At 42.0% G+C, this 13,424-nt stretch overlaps 2 protein-coding genes across 7 annotated transcripts in view; one reads left to right on the forward strand and one right to left on the reverse strand.

Annotated features, from left to right (window-relative positions):
- The first annotated feature begins 2,406 nt into the window (after window positions 1–2,406).
- Window positions 2,407–10,456, forward strand: LOC131557452 (aldo-keto reductase family 1 member B7-like). The gene is made up of 10 exons (XM_058804675.1): window positions 2,407–2,626; window positions 3,261–3,428; window positions 4,548–4,664; window positions 5,289–5,366; window positions 5,818–5,940; window positions 7,255–7,361; window positions 7,600–7,681; window positions 8,659–8,742; window positions 9,558–9,640; window positions 9,956–10,456. The coding sequence occupies exons 1-10, from the start codon at window positions 2,558–2,560 to the stop codon at window positions 9,996–9,998; spliced, it is 954 nt and encodes a 317-aa protein (XP_058660658.1). The 5' UTR covers window positions 2,407–2,557; the 3' UTR covers window positions 9,999–10,456.
- Window positions 10,457–11,147: 691 nt separating this feature from the next.
- Window positions 11,148–13,424, reverse strand: part of CALD1 (caldesmon 1) — a 162,823-nt gene continuing 160,546 nt past the window's right edge. For 5 of the 6 annotated variants that reach the window (XM_058804707.1, XM_058804706.1, XM_058804712.1 and 2 more), the window contains one exon: window positions 11,148–12,820. In XM_058804707.1, the coding sequence (XP_058660690.1) occupies window positions 12,798–12,820 (23 nt within the window). In that variant the 3' untranslated portion in view covers window positions 11,148–12,797. The remainder of the gene's footprint in view (window positions 12,821–13,424) is intronic. The other variant, XM_058804711.1, reaches the window with a different exon arrangement.

Here is a 13,424-nt window from a genome sequence, read left to right on the forward strand (position 1 = left end):
TTCAATGTAATTGGAGATCAGTGTAAGACAAATAGTGTGGTCCTTTCTAGCCTCAAAAACAATGTACCATGACTAAATTTATAAAATCTCAACAGACTTTCTTTTCCTTTTTTTTTTAACATCTTTCTTTTCTGTTAAATTCATCACATCTCTCACAGTAGCTTTGTCTTTTTCTTGTTTTGGGTGGGGTTGTATGATCTATGTGTTATTTCATATTTGTTTTCAATAGAAGACACCTCCTCTTGCTCCTGCAGTTTGACCATATTGGAATTATCAGCCACTTTGAAAAATCTGATTCCCTGCTTCTCTATCTCTACTTCATATCAGTTTGGGGTTTTTTCCCATTCTGGAATGTGTGATGACATCCAAGGCAACAGAAAGATGACAATAAAGCCTGCTTAAGCCAATGGCTTAGAAACCAGGCCATGGAAGCCAGGAAGAGATTTGGTTTATATTTAAACACAGAACATGAATTTGCTAGCCAACTTAAAAGACTGTCCCATAAAAGCAGTTTAAATAATGAAAATGCACATAAATTTTAACAAATCACATCAAACATCACAGTTAGTGGCTCAGTAATTCATGGTTGCTTCTACATTTTGGTAGGCAAACACTGAAAAGTAAGTATAAAATATTTAATTCTGGCTTACACCATACAAGATGACACCAGTGGAACTTCCACAGCATTTAAGCTGGTGGTCAGGGATCAGCAGTGAGCAAGTAGGAGTTTTTAGCAATAGAAGGAAAAGAAAAACAGCAGACTGAAGCAGCAAAGCATCCCTGCTGTGACAACTAAACACAAAGTCCCTGTGGCATGTGAGATGCCTAAGGAAGGGTGTTGAACTTACATCAGCTCCATGGTGTGAAGCATCTTTTCTTCCAGAGAGCTGCCAGCCAAGCAGCCCAGTCCCTCCAGGCTCTGCCTCTTCATTTCTGAGGCACTGCACTCATACAGAGTCTCCTGCCACCTTTAAATATCAATTTTTGTGGAAGAGGTTTTACAGCAAATTCTGTGAGCCAGAGGGAAGTTTGATAAGAGGATCCATTTTTCCCCCTGAAAGAATTTCCTATCAAGGTTGTTGATGTAGAAACCAAGAAAGAAAGAAGGATAAATAAGAGAAACCTGCAACTGTCTATTCCAGTGAGCACTTTGTCTTTCCTGACCAATGAGTAAAGTGTAAACTCCTGAGTTTTGTAAGAATGTATAAAAAGCATGCATGTTATAAGAAAAATGGGTTTGCAGCCTTCTAAACAGGAGTGTGGCTCTGTATTGTGACCATCTCAACTACAACAACTTTTCACCCTATGCAAAAAGAAGTGGGGGGTTATTGGACTAAAGCACTCTGTATTGACAAGCTGTCATCACAAATCCCTCGTGCAGCATCTGACACCCTACCAGCAGTGGGTGAAATTTTAATTGGGTGAAATTTTAACTGGGGGCCAGGGAAGAGATTCCTTCACACAGACTGATGGTCCAGCAGGGAGCCCAGCCCTCTGCAGAGACAGGGAACACAGAAATGAGCTCAAAGGTAAGGCCACGTTCCCTTTTAATGAATTCTTCTCTGAACAACAGGCAAGCCTAATATTTTTGAGGAACAATATGAAAAATTCAGTCCATTCGCCACCACTGGAGAAAATCCTTCAATGGGCACCCATTGCCTTGGGCAAAATTCTCATGGCAGCCCACAGGCTCTGCCAGCTGTTGTACCATAGATTGATTAGAGATGGAAAAGACTCCAAAGTCATCGAGTCCAACCAGTCCCCATCACATCTGCCACCAACCCATATCCCCAGTTGTGGATGCCATGAGACAGAGAGAAAGAAAGGGCATGCATTTCTCACGGCAGCTTATGAGAATTCTCAGGGAGTTGTAAGGATGTGATAACCTGTTAGGTACAATAAATCTGCAGGTGGTGTTTATCTACTTCATCTTTCTGTTCTTCTCAAGGACAGCGAGGAAAGTGTTTTTGTTAGCTAGCCAATTAAATAGAATGCATCGTACCACTCTATAAAAACCACACGGCTCTCTCGAATAAGCCTTCTTTGCTTTCTACAACACTGCCTGTTCCTGTGTCATTCTCAGCACAAGAGTGACACCCAAGTGCCACATCCATACGCCTTTTGAGACCTTCCAGGGGTGCTGATTCTGCTGATTCTTTGCAGCAGAACGCGTGCAAAGCGCGCCAGCTCGGCTGCTGACACATTTTGCTCTGGCTTTGCCGAGACATTTGTTTTGGGTATCTGAGGCTTTTGCTCTGGATTTGTTGAGACATTTTGCTCTGGGTTTTTTGCTGAGACATTTTGCTCTGGGTTTTTTGCTGAGACATTTTGCTCTGGGTTTTTTGCTGAGACATTTTGCTCTGGGTTTCCTCATTTCCAACAAATAGCTAAATCATCCCCGAGCCTCCCTGCAGCCTCAGAGGCTCTCGGGCATCCCATCCCATCCCATCCCGTGTGTGCGGCCGGTGACGAGGCGGGGAGGGACGAGGCGGGGCCGGGCCGGCTCCGGTGCTTATAGCGGCTCCGAGCGACGGACGGACAGACGGACAGCGGCACCATGGCCATCCCCTGCGTGGAGCTCAGCAACAAGATGAAGATACCCGCCCTGGGGCTGGGCACCTGGCAGGTACCGGCGCAGGAGGGAGGCAGGGTGGGGAATGCGGCGGGAGATGCCGAAATGAAGATAAAAACAATAAAACAGAGAAGGAAGCAGCCCTCCAAGAGCGGGATCCGCGCCCTGCGTGGGCCGATGGCGGCCGCTTGTGTAACCGGGCGGGATGCCAGGCAAGGGGGGGGCAGCGGGGAGCAACGGGCGAGGGGGAAAAGGCAGAAAAAAAGAGAAGTTAGGGGCTGGGGAAGGTGGAAGGAGGTGTAGAATGAAAGAAAGAAACGGAGCAAAAAGAGCGAGCGGCAGCGCCCGCAGCCCCGCGATGGGGTCGCGGTCGGAGATGGGGTCGGGGCACGGACCTGCCCTGGCCGGGAGGATTCGAGGAAGGTGAAATGGCGAAACTGCTCGGGCAACACGGTGAGCAAAGAGGGGAAATGACAGTGCGGGCTGCGCTGCTGGCAGCGGCAGAGCTGGAGGTCTTGCAGAAATAAACCCCTTCCTGCAGAAACGCCGCTGCGCCTGGAAACCCCATCGCGTTTCAATGAAATGCGGGTGATGAGCGAACCCCAGAAGCAGCTGGAAAGGGGGGCAGTGAGATGTCACTGCCAGGAGGACATGGCAGAGCTCATGGCTGGCTGCTCTTTGCCCCCAGGCTCCTCCGGGAAAGGTGGAAGAGGTGGTGAAGTTTGCCATCGATGCCGGCTACCGCCACTTCGACTGCGCCTACTTCTACCAGAACGAGAATGAAATCGGGAACGCGGTGCAGCAGAAGATCAAGGAGGGAGTTGTGAAACGGGGAGACCTCTTCATTGTCACTAAGGTACAAGGATGCAGGATTGTTGGGGCATTTAGTTTTTCTTGCAGAGAAACCCTTGTTGTAGCTGTAAAGTCACATAGGGACCTATTCCCTCCTCTGACATTCACTTCATGGTTTTCTTGTTGTGTATTTGCATCTCCTCCTATATTTGCAGTTTGGACTCGGCTTTATCAGGAACTGCTGAGAACTTAGGAAAGATATCACAGCTATTGATTATCCAATAATTTCCTGACATCGATTAAGTCCATTGTACCGGATGTTCAGTTGGACACACCCAAGATAAGGGGGGAAAAAGTAAGATAAAAAAAAGGCAAGATAGTTGTCTGGATTCATCAGTGCTAAGCAAGACATTTGAAATTTCTGTTATGTACAAATGGTGCATAACAGAGATTTCAAACGAAAAATTTGAAATTTCAAATGAAAAATTTGAAATAAAATACTTTGATTTCTGCTCTGAAAAGGAGCAGAAATCAAAGTATTTTATAGGTGTCTTCTTTGTTCCTTATCTCATTCACTTGTCCTAGATGTTCTTCTTAACAAAAAGAACAGTTCAGCTAAAAAATTTGGGGGTTTTCACCAGCAAAACCAGAAAAATTTATGTAACTAAGTATATAAGAGTATAACTAAGACTTCTCATGTTGAACTTTGTTTTTGTTAAAGAACATGGTTTCTTTTAATAATACTTGCTCTTCTATTTAAACTACTTGAATTTTGATTTTGAAAATGAAGTAAAATTGACAACCATTCTCTCCTCTTTTCTGTCCCAGCTAAAAGGGACAGAATGAAGGTATCTATGAGCTGTTCAATAGTCAAAATTTAGGCTGAAAAAAATAACTGTAACACTGACAGCTTTGCTGCATCCAATGCCAGATTTTTATATTTATACCTAAGAATATTTTCTCATAAGTGGGAATCCTGACTCCACCTTCATGACAGTTGGCTTTGGGGTCTGTTTGTCCTGCCTTTAACAGTGAAATGTCACATCCTCATCTTCAGCATGCACTGACTTCAGTGGGGAGGGAGTTTTCCTCCCACCTCCAAGTGAGAAGCTTCTGTGCTCTGGTCTGCCCTGTAAAGTGACAGTAAAGTGACAGGACAGCTGGGCTTGTTCTCTTCCCTCAGCTGTGGAACACGTTCCATGAGAAGTCCCTGGTGAAGGTAGGGTTCCAGAAGAGCCTTGCTGCCCTCCAGCTGGACTACCTGGACCTCTACCTGATGCACTTCCCCATGGGATTCAAGGTACTCCTGCTCTCCACACCTTTCCTCCTTTCCTGCCCACGAACACACCGAGTTCTCTCATCTTTGCTGGGGCCATCTTCGTCACACAGCTGGGATTTGGGGTTCATTTGATCCCTGTGGTAGCAAGAATTAAGTGTGTTTTATCACAGGGGTCTGGCTTTTCATGCCTTTTGGAATGAGGTGTGGATGTGAGCACCCTGGGTCCTCTGGTAACCAGCACAGGTTAGAGCGTGAACATCTTGATTTTTAGGAATGTTGGCTCGGCCTGAAGTAACCAGCAGTGAAAAATGAAGCGTAGCACAGAAGGAATGTGTTTCTTCCCCCAGTCTACATCTGTGTGAAATAAATAAAAAACTAGAATAAAGGGGCTGTGCAGTGTCAGTCCCCTCTCCAGGCCTGCCAAAGTTACATAATTATTACTAATCCCCACACTCTTTGCATGCAGGGACTCATTTTGCAAAATATGGCCTTCATCCAAAAGAGAATACTAATGGACAAGCATCATTTTTAGTTATGCAAGATGTTTAAACAACCTGCTAACTCGCTGTAAATGCAGTCCAAAGTGCTGGCACACTGTAGGAAATCCAACACTTTAAAAAGTCTGTGTATTATCTGCTTTAACAGGCTGGTGAAGAGCTGCATCCCCTGGATGACAAGGGGCACAGTGTTCCCAGTGACACAGATTTCCTGGACACCTGGGAGGTAAGTCACTATTTGCTCTTCAGAGAAAGTATCAGCTCTAAAGATGGAGCAGAGATTTGTGGGCAAAATTAAATTAAGGGATATGTTTGGGTGTGAAGGACAGCCACACGAAATTGTATTTCAGCCAGCTTGAATCTCTTGTTTTGGGGAGCAAGAAGGGGCTGGTTTTAGTAAGGCTAAAGAGAAGGAAGCTATCAGCACTCTAGTTACTGTTCCTAAAACATTTGGATACACACAATGGTAAAACCAACCCTTCAGATTAATCTAGGTGTGGCTGCTAATTTACTGGGCATTCATACAGTTAGGATTCTATTTTATGAACTGAGATACTTCTATGTAATCTAATCTAGAGTTGTTTGTTCATTTGCCACAAGCTTGAGAGAAATAAAATAATGCAGTTTGACAGCAATACCACCAACTCACACCCACATTGGTTGTCCTTACTCACCAGGCCATGGAGGAGCTGGTGGATGCTGGCCTGGTAAAAGCCATTGGAGTCTCCAACTTCAACCATGAGCAGATTGAAAGAATCTTGAACAAACCAGGACTGAAACACAAGCCTGTAATGAACCAGGTGAGAATTTTCTTTCCCTTCCTCAGCTAACCTTGCATCTGGAATCACAGAATGGATTAGGGTGGGAATCATGGAATGGATTAGGATTGGAATCCATACTTTAAGGATTGCCTAGATCCCCTTTCCATGAGGCTGGGACCTTCCACTCAAAAGCATTCCTAAATCTATTTAGAATATATATGTGTGTGTATATAATCAGAGTATACCTAAATTCATATAATATATAATATACATATTCTATAAATTGTATATAATATGTATCTATAAATAATATATAATATATAATAATATATAAAAATATCTATTTAGATATATAAATAATATATAATTTATATTTAGAGTAATCTTAAATATATTCAGCAAAATCCCCACTGGGAGTTTCTGCACCAGCACAGGACTATACAGGGATGCACAGGACTTACTCATTTTTCAACATCATAATGAATAAACCACTCAACTTCAAAATAATTTCAAAATAAACCACTCAACTTCATTATGGAAAGGAGGTTGAAGAGTACAACTGCATAACAAATTCTCACCACATACCTCATGAATGTAATCACAGGACAGCAGCAGCTCAGGGATCTTCTGATTTTCTTCCATTTCCAAAACACTTTGCACGCAGCTGAGGGTGCTGAATGCCCATCTCTTCCAGATGGGGAGTACCCAGGGGAATCCCCACACCAGCTCAGGTGTAAGTTAACCACTGTACACGTTTTTCATGTCACCATGCCTGGTGGTGAAGCCCCAGTGTTAGAGACAGCTGTGTGTGTGCACAGGGCCACGAGAGGAGCACAGACACAGCCCTGTGGCCATGCCATGGCTTGTGGCAGCTGAGCTGCACATCCCATGGAGCTCCTGCTGCTTTCAGGATGTTTTACCCAAACATGTGTTTACAAACTGAGCTTGCTTCCTTAGGTTTGCTCAGATCACCTCCCCAAGCTTCTTCAGGACTGAGAGAGGCTCCTTGAGGCAAGGAGATGTTGGGTGAATCAGAGAAGAAAATAAACCTGAGGCATTCTGAGCTGCCCCTCTGACGGTGCAATCCTGCCCTGCAGTAGCCCAGGAAGGCTCATTGCCCAGATTCCACAGATAACACTGTTCTCATCTATTTTTTGCTTTCTGTGGGTAATACATGAGAAAGCTCTATCCTCTAGATACTTGACTTTAATAACTGTTTTATAAGATGGATTTGAATGATGATACTGGAAGTCAAGTCTTCACATTTTCTTTGACCCAAGAGGATTTAAAATGTGATGCTCTGCATCTCAGCAAGGTCTGCCTCTTTCATCAACCATCAACCTGTGCTTGCAGGTGGAATGCCACCCATACCTGACCCAGGAGAAGCTGGTCAAGTACTGTAAATCCAAAGGGATTGCTGTGACAGCCTACAGCCCCCTGGGCTCTCCTAACCGCCCGTGGTAAGAGAGCTCTGCAGCCTTTCTGAACACAAAACACTGCAGTTGAACTAGGGAGGTTATATTGTTATTATTGTTATTATTATAATAATTATCATTATTATTATTATCATTATTACTATTGAATTAGGTAAATGACACAGTTAAAATGAGAAGTTCTTGATGCAGATTATCACATGATGTAAGGCTCCTACAGGGAAGCCATCACCTTTCTACTGCCACCGTCTCTGTTTTTTAACAGGGCTAAGCCAGGGGAGCCCACACTTATGGATGACCCCAAGATTAAAGACATTGCAGCCAGACATCATAAAAGCCCTGCCCAGGTAAGGTGTCAGAGCAAACCATTGCTCCTCCTTGGATATTTTACAAGCCAGTCCCAGCAGATGCTACTTTCTCTAGAGATATACATTATAATGTATGACTCTTCATATTTGAAGAGTCTCTTCATATATGAAGAGTCAAATGAATGACTCTTCATTCTGCCCAAGTTCTTAAGAGCATTCATAAAAATTATCAGCTAATTTTCAAGGAGGTCTTGAGTGCCAACTTTTGGGTTGGACTGATCAGCAATGGTACATGCTTACCTCAGGTGTTCACCTTCCTAAATTTTTATACCTTTCTCCAGCTAATTTATTCTTCAGAAGAGTCCTGTAATTTGGAGACATATTTGATTGCTTCCAATCTGCTTGTGTTCACAAGGAATTATTGCTTTATTATTTAAGAATTTTTTTCTATTAATTGGCTAGTCACACAAATTAGTTGTTGCCTGGGGTGTGCAGAACTTGCACTTCAAACAAAGCCACATGTTCACATGCATTCATATTTTAAGGCAGAGCATGATGAAAACATGAATGCAACAGTTGGGTTTTTGGAGGGGGAACTTTTAAATTCTGTAAATATGTTTTTCCTTTTATGGACTTCCAAAAGCTGAACCTTTGTGAGTACTTACCTGTGAGCCCAAAATAATCTGTGGTGTCATTATGCTCATTGAATCTGAGCACTCACATAATACAAGCCAGAGCATCATCATTTTTCTCCCCTTGCTACTACCCTAAACAAAACCAAAACAAATCCTGCAAAAGCCACAATGTAGAAACAACATAGGCTAGAAGAAAATATGGTTTTCCAGTCTTCTGTCAAATACATGAGCAAATCCTGGCATATCAAAATCCTGTGTGCAAAGTGGCAATCTTCCAAAGAGTGAAAAATAAGTTGTAGATTAAAAGAAAATAAAATCCACAAAATGTGTTTGCATAGATTTCCTGGGACCTCAGTGTTCATGCTCCTTGTTCTTTCCTAGGTGCTGATCCGCTTTCTGGTGCAAAGAGACATCATTGTCATTCCCAAGTCTGACAAACCTCACCGTGTTGAGGAGAACATGAAGGTGAAATTCCCTTGGGAAATGCTGCTGCCTGGTTTTGTGCAGGATGGGCACCCACACCCAGAGCCCCTCTGTGTTTCCAAGCAGCACCTGAGGCACTGGAATGGGCGTACAGAGATTTGAAAACCTGGGGAGAAGCATTTTGTTCCTGCTGGGAGAGAAATGGGTTACACCAGGGCTGCCCCAGGTTTGGACTTGCCCTTGGGGAAAAGGTTAACAAGTCCTTAGGGTGTAAAGGAAAAGCTGAGAACAAACACCAGACCTGTTAGAGTTTGTCTCACTGTGAGGCTGTGGCTCCCCTTGGCACTGAAGTTTGAAGTTTAGCTGGATGTTTGCTCATAAGGTGTGGCATCTTATATAATACCTCTGTATTGCTTTCAATCCATGGTGACAGGGTTTGTAGATTATTTTTCCCATGAACCCCTATCAATAACTCTTCAGATGACGACCTGTGAGGCAACTATTTGCAGTTGATACCCAGTTGCCCTCTCTGGGAGCAGAAAATTTACCTCCAGTTCAGTATTTGTGACACATCCTGAGCACATAAAGTCTTCTCTGTGTGCATTACAACCCAAAGTGCAGCAGTGTTGGAATTCAGCCACCCAGAAATGTAAGACTTTGGTATGAGCAGCAGCTCAGAAACAAAAGGACTGTCTTGATGACTTCGAGGGTTCTTATTTGCCTGAGAAATAAGAGGATTGCTTAACTGTGCTTAATGCGTTCCTGCCTCAAGTCCTAAGTGCATGAAGCACACTTAGGAGCTAATTACTTACAAACCTAACTAAAAGGAGCTTCTTTTTTCTCTCTTTTCCTGCTAGGTATTTGATTTTGAACTGTCCAAAAAGGAGATGGATGTCATCCTCAGCTTTAACAGGAACTGGAGGGCAGTTCCAGTGACCCAGTACGTTCCTTATTATCCTTACTACTCATTTGTCCTATTTGTGTCTGTATTTCCACACACCCCATCTTGAAAACACACATGACCAAAACCAAAACTTTAAACTTGAATGAGGCATGTCCTGGATCTTCATGAGGGAGATTCATTTGGAGTGTTCCCTCCAGCATGTTGGTGTTCCAGGGGCTTTCTCCAGGCCTGTGTTCAGTTTAATTACACCTGCAGAGTGCATTGGCATTTGGGGAGGGAGGCTGCAAAGGGAAATGCTGCTCAGGATCCTTTCTTCAGTGCCTGAATAATGTCTTGTCTTTCTCTTTTCAGAGCTGTCAACCACAAGGACTACCCATTCAAAGCAGAGTATTAAATGCAGGTGGTTCCTGCAGGAACTCCGTTTACCTCCTTCCAGATTAGATGTGCTCTGCAGCTTCATCTTCACTTCTTCTTTTGTACCTGATAATTGTTGTGAGCAGTTATTTTTTCCTCCTTTTTTTTAAGGAGGAGACCACTAACTGATACAAGAATGCAGCAATAAGGGTGGGGTTTTTGTAAAGATGCTTAGCAGAAATCTGGTTTTGATTAGTAGTAAAAAGACAATGCCTTTTCCTTCCTTTTTATCTGGGTAATTAGAGACATACTTAACAAAAAAACAGAGACTTACATGAACTTTTTATATGCTACTTCCAGTGTGGTCAGTCATACTGGCTCATGAGTCACTGTCAAAGAATGCTCTAATTACATTGCTTTTTTAATATATTTGTGATTTTCATAGAGTATTTCTAATGCTTTAAATTTTTATATGAATAAAGTTTATCAACCACAAAAGTTGATCAGTGTGGTCCTTAAATTGTTTTATATAGTTTTTCTAAAGTCTGGGGTTTTACAAATTTAAATACAGATAGAAATAAGTTTCTATAATTTCTGTACTAGGACATACAGATCAGTTTGTGGCTTATTCTTCAAAACAAGGTTGAGGTCTAGGAAGGACCTAAAGAACAAAGGTTTCCTCACACAACCCTTCCTCTGAACACCCAGAAATTGGGTTCCCCAGAGATTCCTGGGAAAAGCTGAAGGCAGCATCATGGGCAGGGATAACTCACAGTAAAACCCAGCCAGCTGAACACAAGGGCTGCCTCCAACACCAGACTGGGAGTCTCAAACATGAACTGAGATTTTTGCAGCTCTGCCGGCAGCACCCAAGACATTACATTCAGACACAGGCTGGCTTTATCTAAGGAAAGCACAGAAAAAACTCTTCTTAAAAAATCACCAAAGCAAACCCTGAGACAGCCTCACAGTTAATTGCTCTAAAAATATATTCAAATTCAAGTATTTTCATATTCAATTTTTTTTTTTAGATTTTGCTAGGCCAAATCCAAGCTGGTTTGTGGCATCAGGAGTGACATCCCTAGGAGTTCTTCACCTTATCTCACAGGGACTCAGCACAATTCCTACCCCACTTACAGCAACTGCTCCATTCCCGCTCATTAACAAACGGGGCTGCTGATGGAAATATTCCATTTATTGCAGATGCAGTTTCAGAATACATTGGTTGAACAAATGGTTTTTATTGCAGCTATCAGATGCATTTGAAAGACTCAGAGGAGTGTTTACAAAACCCCCAAAGAAAAACCACGACAACCCACAGGCAATGTCAGGCACAGTTTCACCCCCTGCAGATAACTTTGCGCATCCCTAGATGTAAACACTGGTGTTTCAGCCAGGCAGGGGAGCCCAGCTTTGGGTTGGAATAGGAGTTTACACTTCTTTAGGAAGAAGCCAGGTGCTGTAAGAGATGGAAGTGGTGATAAGGGAGCTCCTGGGGGTTCTGGTGCACAACAAAGCTGTTATCAATGTGCTCAGGGGCTGCCTGAGTTGCTCAGTTTATGCCACCCATACACTGTAGGATGAAAATGCTAAACTGCATGGCAGGTAAATCCAAACCAAGCTGACGTCCTAAAGCCATGTGTTTACGATGTACAAATGAAAACATCTGCCAATAGGATATTCAGGGGAGAGAGGTAAAAAGAAGCATGACAAAGATAGAGGTTTACTTCATTTTCCCTGGACCTGGTGTAGGGCACCGATGGATGGCAAGATTTAGTGTACAGTCATTTGAAACAAGCTCCAACTCTGTTTACATTTTTTTTCTTTTTAATTATGGTAGTTTTATATAAATTAAACTACAACGTTTTATACAAGTGACCTATTTTTGACCCTCTATACCCTTACCTTTTCCTCTTTTAAAAATTATACTTTCTTTTTAATTACCCATTACTGGGCAACTGACATTTAAATTTTTTTAATACTTATCTCACCATACCTCTAATGACAATTATGAAATCTTACTATAGAAAAGTGTGTGATTTTGTCTTTATTTTTTTTAAGCTGTGATATTGGCTAATTATGTATGTTTATTGCTAAATATAATACTCTAGCACATATTAAAGCATTCTACCATTAGTAGTGCCTTTAGGCTAAACTTTGTAAAGCTATGTGTGTATATATATTCTAGATTGCATTCAATTACTAGTCACTAACAACAAAAAGAAATATCAGTACCGCTGTCAGCTAACATAATCATCCAAATTTAGGTATTAACTTAAACTAGAATGGAAAAATTGATACTTAAAAAAAAAGTATAAAACAAAAAAAAATTAAAACATGTTATTGATGCAGTTTTTCTCATGACATGGGCAACTTACAGAAAATATTACATTGTCAACTAAAGATATTTCTTCCATGCCTTAGTCTAAAGTGCAGAAAGAAAAAGACTTCTGTATTACAAAAGTAACCATTGGTTTCATAGGTTTACTGCACACCTTTCCCAAGCAATTTCACTTTACATATGTTTTGGGTTGGCCTCTAACGCCAGCTGAAATCACTGTTCAGATACATATTTATGACTTTCAGTAGGAGAGTCTATATATTTCACAGCATGGGTTTCTTTAGGAATAAAGGCTCTTGTGCAAAGGCAGTACTATTCTGATGAATGTCTAGACTGATTATTAAATACAGTGCTAATATACATGGTTTTAACTGGGATAATGCAAAAAAAAAAGAGACATTTTGGTAAGTAAACATAAATATAAAAAGAACAATTTAGCACTTTTTCCTTTTTTGTATTTTCCCCCAAACTGATTGGTCCAGCGTCTTTAGTGGCCTTCTAGGGTTCTTGTCTCACACCTGCTGAGAAAGAGACAGATTAAATATGGCTTGAAATAACCCAGACACATCCCTAGAACAGAAAGGGCACACTTCTCTAGGATAACATGTAAAAAGGGAGGACAGAGCTGGGTGCTGCTCTGGGGGTGATTTCCAGGTGGACAAAAATCAGGATTTCACCCTCTGGGGAGAGGCTCAGCATTGTCCAAACCCCTGTGCTGGGACTGCTTCTGTGGTTGGAAAACAGCCCAAAAACCCCTCTGCTGACACTTTGGTTAGAAAAGGACAAGAGGAGCAAAACAATTCTGCTTTGGACAACTCTCAACCAAAAATAAAAGTTCACAGGTGCACCATACATCTGGCTTTACATAAAACCACTAAAAATGTGTGGGCACACATGGAAGTATAGAAAATCAAGAGTTTTTCTCTATTTGATCATTTCACTCTTAGCAAAAAATCGAGGGATGCCGCAAAGCATCCTTAAAGCCATTAAATTGGTCAGTGAACTTCCATTCTTCCCCACTGGTTCTTAGCCATACAATTACTTTAATTTGCTTTATTTGGAGTGCTTTAAAATAAAATTTAAAAAAATAAAATAAAAATAAGTACATATTAAATAAGATTTAAA

This window comes from Ammospiza caudacuta, chromosome 5 (assembly GCF_027887145.1).
Source record: "Ammospiza caudacuta isolate bAmmCau1 chromosome 5, bAmmCau1.pri, whole genome shotgun sequence".
Classification (NCBI taxonomy): Eukaryota; Metazoa; Chordata; class Aves; order Passeriformes; family Passerellidae; genus Ammospiza; species Ammospiza caudacuta.

Coding starts and splice junctions, on each gene's coding strand:
- LOC131557452 (XM_058804675.1), top strand. CDS start 2,558: ATGGCCATCCCCTGCGTGGAGCTCAGCAACAAGATGAAGATACCCGCC. Junction 5,941..7,254: donor ACAAGCCTGTAATGAACCAG/GTGAGAATTTTC, acceptor CTGTGCTTGCAG/GTGGAATGCCACCCATACCT. Junction 9,641..9,955: donor AGGGCAGTTCCAGTGACCCA/GTACGTTCCTTA, acceptor TTCTCTTTTCAG/AGCTGTCAACCACAAGGACT.